Source organism: Nematostella vectensis, chromosome 1 (genome assembly GCF_932526225.1).
Source record: "Nematostella vectensis chromosome 1, jaNemVect1.1, whole genome shotgun sequence".
Classification (NCBI taxonomy): Eukaryota; Metazoa; Cnidaria; class Anthozoa; order Actiniaria; family Edwardsiidae; genus Nematostella; species Nematostella vectensis.
In genome coordinates, this window is record NC_064034.1 from 13,750,118 (window position 1) to 13,768,122 (window position 18,005).

The 18,005-nt window shown below is 38.4% G+C and overlaps 3 protein-coding genes and 1 long non-coding RNA gene across 4 annotated transcripts; 2 read left to right on the forward strand and 2 right to left on the reverse strand.

Moving 5' to 3' along the window:
- Positions 1–590: 590 nt before the first annotated feature.
- LOC5515859 lies at positions 591–3,356 on the reverse strand. The gene is made up of 3 exons (XM_032385726.2): positions 3,138–3,356; positions 2,009–2,614; positions 591–1,859 (listed from the first exon to the last, which is right to left on the reverse strand). Exons 1-3 carry the CDS (start codon positions 3,285–3,287, stop codon positions 1,257–1,259), a joined length of 1,359 nt encoding a protein of 452 aa, XP_032241617.2. The 5' UTR covers positions 3,288–3,356; the 3' UTR covers positions 591–1,256.
- A 33-nt stretch (positions 3,357–3,389) lies between these two features.
- Positions 3,390–4,612, forward strand: LOC5515849. The gene has a single exon (XM_001635961.3). The coding sequence runs from the start codon at positions 3,401–3,403 to the stop codon at positions 4,247–4,249; it is 849 nt and encodes a 282-aa protein (XP_001636011.2). The 5' UTR covers positions 3,390–3,400; the 3' UTR covers positions 4,250–4,612.
- A 3,627-nt stretch (positions 4,613–8,239) lies between these two features.
- Positions 8,240–16,088, reverse strand: LOC125556799. The gene is made up of 3 exons (XR_007312435.1): positions 15,996–16,088; positions 15,371–15,411; positions 8,240–9,220 (listed from the first exon to the last, which is right to left on the reverse strand). It is a non-coding gene; the product is annotated as an uncharacterized LOC125556799 (long non-coding RNA).
- LOC5515852 (COUP transcription factor 1) lies at positions 8,994–11,762 on the forward strand. The gene is made up of 3 exons (XM_001635960.3): positions 8,994–9,264; positions 9,670–10,158; positions 10,946–11,762. Exons 1-3 carry the CDS (start codon positions 8,994–8,996, stop codon positions 11,239–11,241), a joined length of 1,056 nt encoding a protein of 351 aa, XP_001636010.2. The 3' UTR covers positions 11,242–11,762.
- Positions 16,089–18,005: the final 1,917 nt, after the last annotated feature.

The window sequence follows — 18,005 nt, forward strand, 5'->3', positions numbered from 1 at the left end:
TTCTGATATTACAGGAATTTTAGAATGATGTAAACTAGTAAATAAGGAGGTTCGAATTTCAGTCCCCTTTATTAGAATTTCATTTAAGATAAATAGTGCTTAATTCAAGATGAATGGGGCTTAATTTGAGTAATACAGTCTGTTCATTAGCATGCAATACAAATATCACAGTTATCATGCCACATTCTATTCATGATTGGGACCATTATTCTTGAATAGGGGACTTGCGCTAAGAGATCATGTGACCTTTTTGGGTGGCAAATTCAAAACAAAATGATCAAACAAAAATGACAGATAACGACAAAGAAATAAAATCTTTAAATAAAACTTAACCCTTTAAAAAAAGAATGCTGGTTTATTTTCATAAGCGCTTAATAAGTTGCTGTTTTTTGCTGTTATTTTGCCGCTAAAAGGCTGTTCTCTTGCTAGTTTGCCACCCAAACAGTCACATGATCTCTTAGCGCAAGTCCCCTATTAAGCTATAGTAGGGATATGTTTTTAGGCATATCATAAAATTGGTAATTGGGAGAAGAGTAGGTCTAGTATAATGAGGGTATGGAATATGGTTGGGTCATAGGGGTCATAGGTCATGGGGGTTAAAGATCTTTATTCAAAGTATCTTAGGGGCTATGTCAAACCCCTGTCATATACATTGTCCAGTACGTACCTCTTAAGAGTTCATTGTGTATTGATGTGTGAAATACTATATAAATTTTTAAGCAATAGTTTGTTCTATTTTGCATGTTAAAGTGTTCTTTTTTAAACCATTGAAACAAAGTTCAATGTGTCAAAGTGTAGTAATCAAGCCAGCACAAAAGAGAGCAAAGGGTATTATAGTGGTTTCAATTAATCTGTGAAACACTAACTGTTAGTTGGTGTGTAACAGTGCGTGATACACAAAACAAAACAATAGAGAACAAAATATTTTACTAGTATTACTATGTAAACGTGTAGTATGCCACGAACTGTTTCACAGATTAATGAAACCACTCTAGTGCTTAGCTAAATTGAATTCCACTGGGTTATAAAAAACACTCTTAACACTAACTAATAGATATTAAACAACAGCTGATTCGTCAGTTGCACATGAGTTCTCTATAAGCCAATTTTTGCATTATAATTTCAATGCATTGTGTCTAAAAAATAGAACTACAAAACATGCATGTGCAGGTGTCTTTCATCACAAAGCTAGAAAGACCTATGAAAACACCTGACACAGCTCTAACAGTTCAGCCCTTTGACCGTGACTTTGCATATTATCTCAATTCTAATAAGGTGGTTAGCATTAAATGGTCTGAAGGAAATTCTTCTTCCGCCAAAATACTGTTAACTGTTTCAAAAGTATCTGAAAAATTCATAATTACAAATAAATATAAAGCCATTCCTAGTGCCCCTACCACAATCAACAAGCTTCTGTTAGGCAAAACAAAGAACACTCTTTGACCTTTCTTCCATCTACTCTTAAAGCATAAATATCTAAAGGCATACTTGATGAGAATGTACAAAATAAACAGCAAATAAATAGATAGAAAAAACACTAGCAAAATGAACGTACTATAGTGTGTACCATCACACTCGTAGCAGAATTGCAAGTCACAGTTGTTTTTGTTGCCACCACGAACGCAAACACCACACCTGCATGACCCATGGGGACCGCAGTCCTGATGGCAGGTGTAGGTGATGGAGGTTGAAGTAGAAAGATTGGTATGGTGTAAGACAGTCACCAGGCGGTGCCATTTGTTAAGGGCGCGGTAATATGCACTCATATAGTGTCCACCAATGGTATCAGCCTTGATGACAGCAAGGCCATTCCTGGATACAAGGATTCGGTCCGGTCGGCTTACTAGACCAGGAGTGGGCTGGAAATAAGAATAAAAACAGTAAAACGTAATGAATACTATATTTTTAAGGTCATAAGTTACAGTACATGCATATAGTGACCTATTTTCATAAAGCTGTCCATGCCAGTGGTTAGCCATAGCTATTTGTATTTCCTATGGACACTCACCATATTGCTAAAGGTATAACCTTCACGTCCGTGGTTAACTGCATTCCAAACATCAACATAGGCATATGTTCTCCCAGCCTTCAAGTAACTTCCTGGTCCACATGCACTTCTCTTAGGAAATCGACCACTTTCTATCGCAGCCATTGGCCAGGGAAAGTCAGCGTAAACATTAAAATCTCCCAAGACTACTGACCTCTTGCTGTGTAAAGCAACAAGGTGGCTGATAAGGTCAACTGCATTCTGGCATTGCTGTTGCTTGTCATACGAGAAATGGACAAGCGTTAAATCGAGTTCAACTCCTTGAATATTTAGCCGTGTATGGAGTAGTACTCGTTTGTTCTTGTCTGGATTTAGTTGACTTATTTTTAATTCCATGTTACTACTTAGCATTATTGGATGCTTGCTTATGAACCCGAGGCCTTCTTGTTCCCATCCCGGTGGCCCTTGCATCCCAAGAGGAGGAGTCACCGTTGTCACAGGATGGTAACTGGAGTATTTATATTCAGGTCCTAAAAGGCTTTGTAATTCTCTGATCTGATTTTTCTTATCTGACAAGTCAGATCTGACTTCCTGGAAACCAATCACATCTGCTTTGGATTGACGTATCTGAAATTATATGTACTTTAGTTATGTCCAGGGGGGTAGCAATCACAGGTCAATTCACAATTTCATGATTAAGAAAGTTCATTTTCCAAATGACCCTGAAAATTTTAAATAACAATTGAAAGCAGAATGCAATATCGAGAACTATGAGACAATACAAACTAAATTCTTAATTAGATTTATACAAAATGTCATGTTTCACAAATTTCATGCAAGATAGATTGTTATTTGACAGTTCATGAACACATACAATTTCATGATTCACACTCTCAATTTTTTCTGTTTTCACAATCATGGAATAAATTTTGGTCTTATCACAAATCATGGAAAACTTGTATGATAGTGTGAGTCATGAACAACAGCTTTATTTATACCCAAAATGAAAACAATGCAGTACAGTGCATCGAGCACTTACAAACCCTCACACAAACCATATTTACAGTAGAACCTCAATTTAATGAAGTGCCAAGGGAAATATGTTTTTTATATCGAGGGTTTGTTAAACATTAGTCATAAAAGAACTCACCATTTCTGCAATATAAAACTTTCTTGTGTCCCACATAAACATAACATTCCATAAGTTGTAGGTGGCCACGACTATTTCTTTGTTTCCTTTGGCAAATGGTGCACTTGCAAAAGCAAAAAGTAAAAAGGGGAAAAAAATATAGACAGACATTGTTTTATACTTTTCTCTTACAAATGACACTAAAACAGAGAAGGCGCCCCGGTCAACAGTACAGCGGTTAACCAAACAAGGAACACCACAGGGTAACCAATTCACAAGTGCCAATGGCAGCCTCCATCAAACATCCTTACCAAGAATTTGAGGCGATTCTAAAAGAAATTCTCACTGAAAAGAGAGAGAGGCGTAGTCTTTCAGGTGCACTCTCCATAGAGGACTGTGATTCGCTTTTGAAAGGAGAAGACTCTTCACAAGATGGCATTGATTCCAATGAAGATTTTAAACTAGGATATCCTAGGTACCCCCTGTATCGCCAAATTGCTAAGGGTTTGGTGTACTGGATGCGAATTGGAAACCACCCATCTACACTACACAAAGACGTCAATTTACTTGAAGAATCAAGGCTTATTTCAAGCCAAGATGGAGAGAGAGCTAAAGACTCTGTTCAGTTGTTGTTACAAAATTTGAATCAGTCATGGGAAACTTTAGATCGATTAGATAGAAAGTCCAAAATTCAGGCTGTTGTGGAATACTTAAGTACTAGAATGCTACTGGATTTACTGGGTGTGCGTCATACTGCAGGTAGCATTGATGCATTTCCACCAAACACTTGTTTACTTTATGAATCTTTTAACAGGCATCACCACCCTAAGTCTTCTCTGACTGTAGGTGCTAGGGCACTTTCAAAACACTGCCATCGCGACATCACTAGTGCATTTTGGGGGATATGCAGTGGTAGTGAGATGGCTAAGAACAAGCATGCACAGAGAATCATGGACAGAATACTAAGTGACTTATCATGGCTAAACATTCATCTACTGCCACATGAAGTTAAGGTGGTAGAAGTGAGGTGTTCAAATGGATATGGTGCTCGTTGGACTTCAGATGGGAAAGAGTTTAGGGGTTTTTTGGAGCCTCAAATGGAAGATGGCCATTCATTCAAATGGAGACACTAATAAAATTATTTATGTATTCTAAAGCAGTTCTTAAATTCATTACTGTGGTTCCGTTCCATTTGGATAGTCCAGTGTCATGGGCGTAGCCAGGGGGAGGCCCCCCTTCTAGCAGCCAAAAATACAGTAAATGTATGAGACATTATCTAAAATACAGGAGAAAATGCCCTGAAAGGGCCTTTTGGGCACCCTTCTATTAGAAATCCTGGCTACGCCGCTGAGTGTTTAGATCGTTTGAGTTGAATGACTTTTTTTCCTTCAGTTTAAGTGCATTAGATCATATAGATAATGAATTTTGCGCTATATAAATAATAAAATTATTAAAAATTATGATTATAGTTTCAACATAAAAGAGCCTTGAGCTGGCAGATGGCAAGCCTTTGATTAATATTTTCTCCTGTCATGGTGTTTAAACACGACGTTCTGCTATAAAAGGGAAAGCTACCACTACCCCTGGGCTCAAGAACAAACCAGTTATCAATGAGCCATCAATGAGGTAACATGTCAGAACAAGCGCTAAATTCAAATTTCATATTCTAGACCAAATTGAATATATTCCTAGACTTGTCTTTTTGGCATAAAGTAATGTTGGAGTGGAAACTGTGAAATACTATTTAGTTTATTTAGTACTAATACACTGTAATGTCTTTGTTCTCTTTTCTTCTGGCTTACACTTTAAACATGTTGTTTCACGGGATTTTAAAAACCACTCTATACCAAGTTGTGTGCGCTAAAAAAGGGCAAATTCATCACAGCGCGAAAATAATTTTGCAGATGCGGCAATGGATCGCGCAAAATTTAAATGTTTTCCACCGAAAACATGAATGGACAGCAAATCACTAATTTATCAATCTCTTTTAATGTCTTTTTACCTGTCAAAATAGTTTTATTCCAGATACATGCAATTTGTGACTGCTAGCGTGGCAGTGGTCTGAATATAATTGAAAAATCTAGCCCAGGGTCGGGAGGAGCTTTCACTTATAGCGTAACCTCGTGTTTAACACATCTTTCCTTCAGATATGCAAAAATAGTTTTATTCCAACCGACTGAGGCTCAGAGATAAGCATTTTTTACAGGAGAATTTAATTTGGGACTGCTAGCGTGGCGGTGTTCTGATTATAATTGACAACTCGTGTCCGGGGGTGGGAGGAGGAAGGCTATTTTATAGCGTTCAAAAATATTTAGAGCAAAGTACTGTCAAATCTTACTGTTACAAACGAAAACGTTACTAACACCAGCATCTGCACATTTACGCACGTGCTTTGGTTGGACCCTGTTTATGTGACGGTGCTGCTTACTGTTTAGCCGTAGATTCTAGAGACGGGTGGAATTTGAATACTTTTTTGTTCAAGGTACATGAACGTTAGAAGTTTCTCGGGATCTTAAGTACGCTTGTTCACGAATATTTTTGATAAGTGAAGGGTTCATTATTGCACTGTCAATGAATTGAATGGCACTATGCTTGTATTTATCGCGTGCGATCCAACGAATTGTTTTCATTTTCACTCCTTACTCCCTTTTTGATTTAATAGCAAAAACTGATATGGCTTTAGATTTAGTTTATAACCATAATACACATTTGACTGCAACGGAAAATAATGCAAATATTTTTTCAATACTATTGTATTCCAACTTAGTCTAAACCTTTTCAAGCGCAAGAATCGCATTCCATTCATTTTTGAACAATTACTCCCCCCCCCCCCCCCCTCTTTAGGAACTGAGTTGGAACTGAGCAGGAACTGGGCTAGTGTCGCACTTGTTTTTTCGTGGCTTAGTTAGCTCTTGGTCCTCTTGAAATAGCATGGAAATGAAATAAGAAACGTTAAGGCTTGGGACAAATGCATTATTGTATTTGAATACTGTAGTTGAAACTGGAGTAGGAGCTGAATGTTAGTGTTACGTTATTAGAAATCTTACGCACTAGAAGAGTGCAGGAACTAAGGGAAATCAGTCGAGAGAAGGGTAATAATTTCTTTTTTAAGAAATTCAATTTTATTTTTATTTTCCATTGAAATTTTCAATCGTTAAAGTTAACTTTTACTTTTTGAGAAGTTTGCAATAGTAAGTAAGTTAAAATCGATTAAGAAAACAAGGAACTGGGGAACAAGTATCACCGCCTGTCACTCAACAAAGAAAATTGTCACAATGCAAAGCCGTAATCTGAATATGATTTCTTTTGTGTGAATAGCATATTTTTTCTTCTAAAGCGAAGTGATACTTAACAAGATTAAAATCCTCAGCAACACGAAAACTTGGTGTTTATAACTAGTAATAAATTGCATTAAGTATTAATAACGCACATTATAGTTACTTGCAGTGTTTTTTAGTTTTCTGGAACGACGCCATCAATTTCTAGGCTAGCAATTTCTTAATTTCACGACCTTAAGATACAAGATAGAGTAGCATTTATGTTTTTCTGATATTGAGTCGAATGCAAAATAACTATTTTATTGTATTATATTTGATGCTATTTTAGCCGATAAAAGATAAAAGGTTTTTCTGATATTTAGTCGGAAATGTTTTAAGCGATCAAGACCTTAGATTGCACGGGGGCAAGGGGTAGCTGTCAATGGGCACCGGATGAAGAAACTGGCCCCTGGAAACTGTCCGTTGAGAAATCCTTTTTTTCTTTTTTGAAGATTTAATCATAAAAGACGGCACCATTTACTACAAAGGGTAACTACAATCGTAAAGAAACACGACTTATTTCATATCCCCACATCATGCCTGATCTTTTCGCCATTCTAATATGCGTTGGCTTCCTCTATGCTTCGTTCTCTTTAAGATATTTTTATGCTTGTCGTTGCACTTTGCCACTTGTTAGCCACTTGTTTCTAAAGATTAGAGTGGATGTTTTCCCCCGTATACTTTCCAGTATTTTGTCTTCTAAGGATTATACTACAGAAACGATACGGCTGCATTACAAATCCGATAAACGGAACAAAATAAAAAAAAACATGCTAAAATAAATACATCTCTCCGATAAGGGTTTAATCCCATTTGAATCATACCATAATATATATTAACCTGCAAGTTTTGACACTTCTGATGGGAAATAAACAAAACCTCTGGACCCTGGAGCTTGTGGTTTAACTTTTCCATGTGAGCTTCAACAAAGCAATAACATTATTTATTTAAATTCGCTTCAAATATTAAATGGCTCTCATTAACGGTTGGCTTCCGTCAATGCATTCCATAACGCACAATGGTTAGCAGGTTTGCTTGAACGATCTGAGATGCTAACTTACGAAACACAACTATTCTTTAGCTTTTATATGACAGAATGTAAAGTCTGAAAGTTCCCCTAAAGGATAGAAACAGTATAAAAATATGATAACTAGGCTCCTATCGGGACTCGTACACTATTTCTCAAACACGATAGTTGCATTTCAATTGAATAATAATAGAAATGAGAGTGCTTAGAGGGGCGGGTCCGTGGTTACCGGATGATTTTTCAAACACTCGTTTGATCTGTTTATATCTGCTCCTAGCCAACAACTGTGCAAACTGCCAGATGGTCTATTTTTCTCTCTATTTTTTGAGATCCTCACGGAAAAAGGACAGTGTTTCCTGATAAACAATTCGTTTGGAATCTAGAATGAATCATTTTACCAAAATTATAAGGTTTCACTCAAAAGAACCGCTAAGTTACCCGTTGGTTTTTATTTAGAGTGGGTATTGCTTTAAATAAAATTAAGATTTAAAAGGGCTTCCACAGTTTTCATCAGATTTAGGCAGTTTTGACAGCTTAAAAGAAGTCAAGAAAAGCTTCAAAAACTGTATGTAAGTTCTGTAAACAAGATTATTTAGACTAACACAGCGGAGGCCTACTTTATAACAAAGGAGAACAATGGAGCTACAAGTAGGAGTCAATGGGGGTATGTATTAGCATGTACTAGAAACTGCCACCTGCACTTTGGAAATTGTCATGGGGCCAAGTACGCCAGAAATGTTTTCAAATGATAGCATAGCAAGGTTTTTCGTTTCATTTTATACTCATTGTGTTTGTTCCAAAAAAGGCTATCTATTGAAGTCATAGTCAAAGTATAGTCAACATATTTTGATTTATAAAAAATATCGCATTCTCTTGTTCTCAAAACTGCGCGTGCATTAAAAGATTTACAATTAGTTTTGTTGCAAACTGCTCACCCTTCGTCTAAACAATATCGGTGTAGTTTTATTATCTTGCCTTCTTCTGTCTTTTTGGGAACCCGTTGTTTTTACGCACGACTGGCCGTGTGCCTTTTTACAAGAAGACCCGCATAAAAGCGTGCTTGTATAAAAAGACATTTAGAGTATTGGTCCTCTGCATAAACACTCTAAGGTGCATTAGGTCCGCAAAGTTGCACGTGTAAGACAACAAAAGTCTTACAAACAGCTCAGGTAAGGATTTTTTACCCTACTGTTTTTGTAATGCATTAAAATCGTCGAAGAAAAGGCTAAAGAATTCCTTACTAATAATGTTTTTGAATGCAAATCTTCAGGTTATGATTAAAAGGGCCTGTTGTCTTCCTTGCAACATTTGCTCGGACCTAGGCGACGATTGCTGCCTAACAAAAGGGTGCTAAACCATTTGTCTCGTTACCCAGTGCAATTGTAAAGTAATTAAAGATTCATACATCGGTGCAAGATTACCCTCTGCAATAAATAGGACGACACCTAGGTTGAATGTCACAATGCCAGTAGAAACGGTCACCGAGTCACTTGTCGAACTTGCTCACCCATTGACACAGACCCAGAACACAAAATGTCTTCGTGGTCGCAAATGCACGAAGTTTATTGGTACGACAACCCAGACAAGACCATCGAGTGTGCCGTGTGCTCTGCACCGTCTTCCGGGCGGCACTACGGGGTCTTCACGTGTGAAGGGTGCAAGTGTTTTTTTAACAGGACGGTGCGCTACAAACTTACGTATACATGTGAGAGCTCGGGGAGTTGCCGTGTTGATAAGCAGAATCGCACTCAGTGCCAAGCCTGTAGATTTAAGAAATGCGCCACTGTTGGAATGCGGAGAGAAGGTGAGGTTTTACAACTTTTTTTCCAAAGACGACTAAGTTATCATCGTCATCAGTAAACTCCGTCTTTCTTTAGCGCAAACAAGCTCGGATGTTTTTTTTAGATGTTTAACTCGTAAGATTCTACTTATTTGTTTCAGCGGGTCTTATCCTTTGACTTGGCTTCTTTTTATGTGTAATGGCGTTATGATTTTACACTTTTTTAATGCATGCAAAGGTGTTATAGGTGTTTTCCGCTTTCATGTTCTCAAGTTAGAAACGCGCTTCCAGTAAATATCTCATTTCTTTTTATGGATTTCACCCTTATATTTCAGCATCATGCAAATACAAAACGCTAGATATTGTCTTGGTATGATTCAAAAGGACAACTACAACACATTAACTTCTGCTTCTCGTTTTTCTACTCAGCCATCCGACGCGGCCGACCCACTAAGTACTCTTACATCTCAAGATCTTCCAAATCCTTTACACCACAGTACGACCTTATCTCCGTGCTTACACAACTCGAGCGATCCATACGGCCGCCAGTCCCGTACCCATCAAGCGGCCTACAGAGTAGCCCTGTTAGCATGTACCACCGCGTCTGTTCGATCCTCGTGTCCACCTTAGACTGGTCTCGCAGGGTACCTATGTTTGCCAACTTAGATGTGTGTGAGCAGTACTCGGTACTGCGTTCTCGTTGGTGTGAGATGTTGATCGTTAGCGCGGCGCAATACGAGGTACACATTGATGGCATACCGCTTGCTTATGAGGTAGAGATGAACCCTGGATTTTGCAATGAGAAGCAGATTCAGTTGAAGCGGAGCCTGAGGAATTTTCAAGAGAGTGTTTGGCGCCTACGCGGGCTTGAAGAGGCAGAGTACGCATGTCTCAAGACCATAATACTCTTTTCTCCAGGTATGTCTTCAACTTTAACATAAACTCTAGAATAAGAACACCCTTTTTGTCCCGCCCCTCAAAGATTATTGCTAAAAGGAAACTAAAAATATAGTCCATTTCTTAACCTTTACAACAACCAAAAAATCATAGGCTTTAAATTCTAGATGGTATTCCTATTTTCATGTTTTTATTTCTCGCTCATTTTTCTCAAAACACCAGCTCTTTTTTTGTTATTTCTTCGTGTTTATGGGATCGTGTTGCTCCATGTGATGTTATCGCTTTGGGTCATCAAAAAGTTCAAAAGTTCAGCTCTCCGCTGGTGTCAAGTGCACTACCAAAACACAAACAAATGCCAGACACGATCTTATCATATCTTTTATCATCAACTTCATCATCTTATCATAATTTCTCTTGCTTCTGTTTTTTTTCCCTCTCTCTGTGAATTTCCCCGATTGCACTTGCAATGATAAAAAGAGTAAAAAACGTGGTAATTTTACTCGCACCGCAATTTCTGCATTTCGCGGCTCTTTTATTTTTACACAATAGTTAAAGTCTGTGGCATATGAATCTAGAGCGAAATGAATGAAGATCTTTTTTTTTCTGTTCCAAAGTAGCTTATCGTAGGTTCCAAATCGAATACAAGACTCTCAGCAATTGTTTTATATATTCTCAAAAGCTACACATTCTGTTATTTAATAATCTGATATTGAAAGACAATTGAAATACATATTATAACGTTTCGAAATAAATATACAAAAACAATGTTCTATACTTCAATATTAACAAGCGTTTGTTCTGCTTCTAGACGCCTCGGAAGGACCGTTTGTACAGGAGTTCGAGTCCTTACAAGAACTAGTCCTTAGTGCGCTTGACCGATTTTGTCGCGCGCGCTTCCCCGAGGAGCCGTCGCGATACGGAAAAGTTCTCCTGAAACTCATGTCACTCAAGAGCGTCATAGCGGAAGATATCGAGACTCTTGTCTTCTCAAAGCTTTTTCCGCACTCATCTGTAAGTGGGATTATCAGAAACCACTTGGTTAGTGACGTTACTTCAGCACCCGAATCAATGTCGCCTGCCAAGACGTCTCCGGTCAACCAATAGGGATCGAGCAATTATTGCCGACATCCCCTGTTAGCCAATAAGAGCCGAGCAGAAACCAGGAACCCATTCAGTTGCCAAGACGTACCCGATCCCAGCCAACAGGAGTTGAAAATAGGCCATGAAATTGCCATTGCATATCCTGCCACCTAATAGGGCCAAAAAAGGCAGTAAAATTAATCGCACATTTTTAAAGCTTTTGATGTTTTATGCTTATAATAAAAATAATTGTACATATCTCACAATATGTGAACGGAATTATCACCTAACGACTTATAACCAAATCTTTTGAAGTGATTATTTTTTCATGGATGAAATTAAGTTATTATAACCATCAATGGGATGAATAAAAATGTTTTTTTTAAACTCATAAAGCGTTCGTTTTGTATTTTTCACGAATATTGATAATCCATGCCTTCTTCCGGACTTCAAAGCTAAATATTAAGCAGTAAGGCCTTTCATGGGTCCGACATGAGGTCCCACGGGGCATAGTCTTTCAATCAACAAGCCGTACAGAAGCTAGCCTAATAAACCAAACAGGAAAAATCCCAAACGAGTCTTTAACGTTGTTTGTAGTTATCACCTGATACTTTTAAATGATAAGATAATTTCTTCCCCTAGCGTGGCCCAACGGGAAATTTGCATGCGCAGACTAGATGCGCACTGGTGGCATAGCCCCTTTAAGGCTTTCTGGCTTCCATGATTGCAGCTCGATCACAGCTAATTTGGCCGTACGATCGCAACCGATCGCAAAGTGGTTCATATGTGATCCCACACGATCTTCCAGCGTTCCAGCCCTGTCGAAAATGACGCTTTTTACAAAAAGTTTTGTTAATTTCTCATTTATATGACATTTCGTTTGGCTGCCCAAGTTTTACATTGCTGTCTTTACAGCCACAAAAAATATTCCGATTATTCCTTAAAAATTCAATCCAATTGTATCTAATTTTACACGTGCAAAATTAGATATCAACTACAAACATATCACTTGGGAAATATAGTGATTTATATAGCGGCTTATTAGAGAGGGTCGACTTATAAGAAAGGGGTGGCTTATCAGAAAGGGGTGACTTATTAGAGAGGGGTGTCTTATCAGAAAGGGGTGACTTATTAGAGAGGTGTGGCTTATTAGAGAGGGGTGGCTTATTAGAGAGGACTGGCTTATTAGTAAGGGATGGGTTATTAGAGAGGGGTGGCTTATTAGATAGGTGTGGCTTATTAGAGAGGGGTGGCATATTAGAGAAGGGTGGCTTATTAGAGATGGGTGATTTATTAGAGAGGGCTGGCTTATCAGAGAGGGCTGGCTTATTAGAGAGGGCTGGCTCATTAGAGAGGGGTGCCTTATTAGAGAGGGGTGGCTTATTAGAGAGGGGTGGCATATTAGAGAAGGGTGGCTTATTAGAGATGGGTGATTTATTAGAGAGGGCTGGCTTATCAGAGAGGGCTGGCTTATTAGAGAGGGCTGGCTTATTAGAGAGGGGTGCCTTATTAGAGAGGGGTGGCTTATTAGAGAGGGCTTGCTTTTTAGAGAGGGGTGGCTTTTAGAGAGGGCTGGCTTATTAGAGAGGGGTGGCTGGGACAGACAGACAGACAGACAGACAGACAGACAGACAGACAGACAGACAGACAGACAGACAGACAGACAGACAGACAGACAGACAGACAGACAGACAGACAGACAGACAGACAGACAGACAGACAGACAGACAGACAGACAGACAGACAGACAGACAGACAGACAGACAGACAGACAGACAGACAGACAGACAGACAGACAGACAGACAGACAGACAGACAGACAGACAGACAGACAGACAGACAGACAGACAGACAGACAGATAGATAGATAGATAGGGTTTTATTCAATTGCCATGGCAGTATTACAGACTGAATTAAGGCTAAGGGCCAGCACATATAACGTTATAATATTACAGAAATCGATAAGTTACAAAGTCACCAAAGCGTTTAGTTACAAAAATATGTTTGTAGGTATTCATACTGCCGGATCTTAGTGAGTACCCATGCTCGTTATTAATTACGCCTCCAGTAATTACAGATCGAAGGGGTTCTAGCTCCTTAGCGGAGGTCATGAGACCGATACAAAGCTCGCGCCTGCGGTCAGCAAGACTTTGGAGCCCGCTGGCGTCCAAGGCCTCCTTGTATCGTAGATGGGGTAAAACGATACGGAGGGCCCTCTTTTGGATGCCCTCAACAATGGCTTATTAGAGAGGGGTGACTTATTAGAGAGGGCTGGCTTATTAGGGAGGGCCGGCTTATTAGAGAGGGATGGCGTATTAGAGAGGGCTGGTTTATTAGAGATGGGTGATTTATAAGAGAGGGATGGTTTATTAGAGATGTGTGACTTATTAGAGAGGTGTTACTTTTATTAGTGAGGGGTGACTTATTACAGATGGGTGGCTTATTAGAGAGGTGTAGTTTATCAGAGAAGGCTGGCTTATTAGAGAGAGGTGACTTATTAGAGAGGGTTGGCTTAGAAGAGAGGGCTGGTGTAGCAGTAGTGCCTCTGATTGAATGAATCATTTTTCTCTACGTGAAATCCAGATTTTATTATTAGAAATAAATAAACAAATTAAACAAAATAAATAAAAATCACCCGCCCGCGTGCTCTCGAGGTAGAAATCGCGACCAGAAATGAAATATTTTTTTGGCCTAATCGTTCCCTATTTCATGTGCACTGTTTTAAGAGGGATTTTTTTTCTCCTGGGGACCTCAACTCCTGCATTTTTCGCAAGCTTAATAAACGAACCGCGAGAATATTTATGGGGCATGCACCCCAGAAATCTATTTAAAGTATCTGGAAGCCCTCCGACTCAACCGGCAGTCCGCTCTTATACAAATTAAGTACCACTGCGAGCTGGGACGAAATATCCAAGAGCAAATGGTTATCTAAATGGGTAAACTAGTCCAAGTTCAAAGTTATGGCTACATGCCTGTAACCGCGTATGTTCTTCCTGTATGTTAGTACAAAAAGAAAATCCTATGGGCGGGAAATTATAATCCGTCGCAAAATGTGAATATGTTAGACAGAATTGAGAATTTTGAACTTGAAATTCTGCATCGCTATCGGCTTTCTAAACAAAATATGCATACATTATGTTATTTTACCGTAGAACCTAATCGTTCTACAGTTTTTCTTAAGCAACACACTGATCAAACAAATAGACAAAGTCACTAAACAGTAGTCAGAGAGAGAAAGGGAGGGAGAGAGGAGAGAGAGAGGAGGGGGGGGGGGGGGCGAAACAATGCGCAAAAATAATAGTTGTTAATCGGTAAAGTAAACCGCGAAAAGCATACACAAGAGGAAAGCAAGGCATTTTGAAAATATATGTATGAGCGTTGAAATTGAAAAAAAAAACGCACACAGGACCATTTCCATTTATTACGTTAGACAATGATATAATGACCGAGACTATATTTAAAAATAAAAAAAATCTGCACAAATTATTGAACCTTTTCTGAATCATGATTGAGAAAGGCGCTTTGTTCACTTCATTACTAGTTTTGCTGTTTTATGAGTTTTTATTGTGGCTCAGAACAGTTCACAGTTTTATTTTGCCAGTATTCTTTTATAGAGTTACAATTCATAAAATTAAGTAGGCAAGGAGGTCCAGAGAAGCCAAAGGCTTATTTTAATAAAATACATTAAATACATTAAAATACATAATCATTACCGTTGTATAGAAATGTGATTTTTTAGATATTGTGCAAAAGATGCAGCTCCTTTTGGGAATTGACCTGAATTCTTTACAAGAGGTATAACTGTTATCTATAGATTAGCATTGGGAGTTGATGATTAATTTTTTAAGAATTTTGCAAATTTACTTTAAGAAATTCCAATCTGCAAACTACATTATGAATTCTGTCTATAAAAAGCAGGCAATCTATTTGATCGATTGCTTTGCACAATCTATTTGATTAGAAAACACCTTGGATGTAATATCCTTAAACTTTTGACACAGGAAATGGTTTGCTGAAATTGATGACAAGAGTTCGCAGAATCACCAAACTCACATTTAACAGCCGCATAAACAAAGAGACAAGAATGTGCAGTAAGAATAGCTAGGAACTAAAGCTTAAACAAGTCAATGAAAATGTGTCTGTTAGTTCTTACCTGAAGGGCGGAACTTGAAGAGACTTGTCCTCTGTGGTACACTTAAATAAAAGTAATAGAGGTTGTACTCACAGATTTATCCAATGTTTATTTATCGATATTATTTCTTATATTTTAGAGAAGGGTGGAAGATTACACCAAAAAAAAAAAAATAACATAATAAATTGTGATCGAAAAAAAAAAGATTCAATTAAAATCAAATTTTCTGCAAACACGTATGTGTTTCCTCTTGGAAAGTAAAAGACCCTCAAAATGTGCAAAGTCTGCATATATTTTAGGTCACACCGAACAAGCGGGTACCCAGGATTGGCTGAGGGGGGGGGGGGGGGGGGGGGGTGGCGCAGTCATAGGTATCATATGTAAAAAGAATAGTATTTGAAGATTCCTTAATAAGGACCATATTTTGTCCGCCAAGGTACCCCCCCTGAGTACCTGCCTGCAGAATACAGGAGAAGAAGAGTTGACTCTCAAATACCAATCATCCCCCACTACATATTTCATTGCACATTCACCTCACTACATGAAAGTTAAATCTATTCAGCAATCAGCAGTATTACAAACTGGTTACCTGGCAAAGAGCCACAATAAATAATACACAATTTGTGTTAGGGAAGATAAAACTTACCTTAACTATGTACTGGGGAAAGCTTGCCTTCAAGTGATCAAAATTCAGGAATGTGTCGTTGAAATTCAACGTCTTGATCAGATTGGGCATTCTAAATGACATTTTTAAGATTCATTGTTAAAAAGATATATGTACTCATTAAACATAACAAAAGCATAGGGCTGCCTAACAAGTAGCACATTCAGAGTAACTATAATATGCATGATCAATTTTAAAATGGCCTTTTTTGGAATAGTTAACAGCAAGCCATACTGAACTTATACTGTATGTTACTTATACTATGTACTTACTGACTGTAGTTTGATTCACAGATACATGCTTCAAGGCATGTGTTATTTATACTATCTACTTACTGTATTCTAGTTCACTGATACATGCTTCAAGTCATGTATTATCTACTTACTGGCTGTGTTCTAATTTACTGATCATACATGTTCCAAGGCATGTGTTATGTACTTACTGGCTGTAATCTAATTCACAGATCATACAAGTTCCAAGGCATGTGTTATGTACTTAGATCAATTGAGCTTTAGGGCCACCAGGTATAAATAAAAGGTATCTGGTAAAGATTATTAAAATACCCGATGAACCTGGAGTAGATTAAAAGCATAATACCCCGGTAACATTTCATCGGGTAAGGGTTAGGGTTAGGTTAAAATATAAATACCCGGTAAAGCGTTATCAGATTATCGGGTAAAGAAAAATATAAATACCCGATAAAGCGTTATCGGGTAACGAAAATATAAATACCCGGTAAAGCGTTATCAGGTTATCGGGTAAAACAAAATATAAATACCCGATAAAGCGTTATCGGGTAACGAAAATATAAATACCCGGTAAAGCGTTATCAGGTTATCGGGTAAAACAAAATATAAATACCCGATAAAGCGTTATCGGGTAACGAAAATATAAATACCCGGTAAAGCGTTATCAGGTTATCGGGTAAAAGAAAATATAAATACCCGATAAAGCGTTATCGGGTAAAACAAAATATAAATACCCGGTAAAGCGTTATCAGGTTATCGGGTAAAAGAAAATATAAATACCCTATAAAGCGTTATCGGGTAAAACAAAATATAAATACCCGGTAAAGCGTTATCGGGTGAAACAAAATATTTTTACACTTTCGTTCACTTTAAAACAACCGGAAGTGCGTTGCTCTGGCAGAATAATGTGTTCATCAGCCAGGCAAAACGGATTATCGATCGGCTATCGCCTACGTTTGTGAAAGCGAACAATTACCAGAAAATGCGACTTTTTAACAATAAGGAGCTCAACCAAAAAGAAATATCAAATAATTCGTTCGTGTTGGCGGACGCCGGACGATTCATCTTAAATAGTTCACATCTTGGATCCGAGTTTGTGCTTGTTGTGCCACATGTCTTATCGTAATAAAAAGGAAAGTTCTGATCTCGGATTTCTCAGCAATAACGACCTTCAAACCGTGTTGGAGATAGGGAAACTACTCCAGTCGCACCCTGAACTCGACGGCGCTAGTGGTTTACCTGAGTCTTTACGGGGTCAAGCCGAACAGTTTTTCCCAAGACAAAAAGAGGAGAATCCAGCAGATTCATTCCAAGGATTATTCAATAAAACATGGTGCCAGTTTACAAAGAAAATGTGGAGCGTTCAGATTAGAAATTGCGGACGATTTCGCACAGTCGATAGTAGTGATATTGACACCACCAGGAGGGTCTTGAACGCCATTAAGCCACGTGTCTCATCATGTCTTTCAGCAATGCAACATTCTCAGAGGAGCCTTCGTGATAAGAAAGGAAAAGTTCAAAACTATTAACAACTGGAGATCTATGTATGGTGAACTAGGGATACTAGACTTTTTTCTACGATCTGGAGGCGATCTTAGAATGGCCAAATTTGGGAATTTGTTTTTAAGTGATGAGCTTCACAAAGTCGATAGAGGTATCCCCTCTCTGCCGCCTCGTTCTCGCGCCTCGTTACGCTCTCCTCGACGCCTGGGTACCCGATGACACGAGGAAAAAACAGATATTT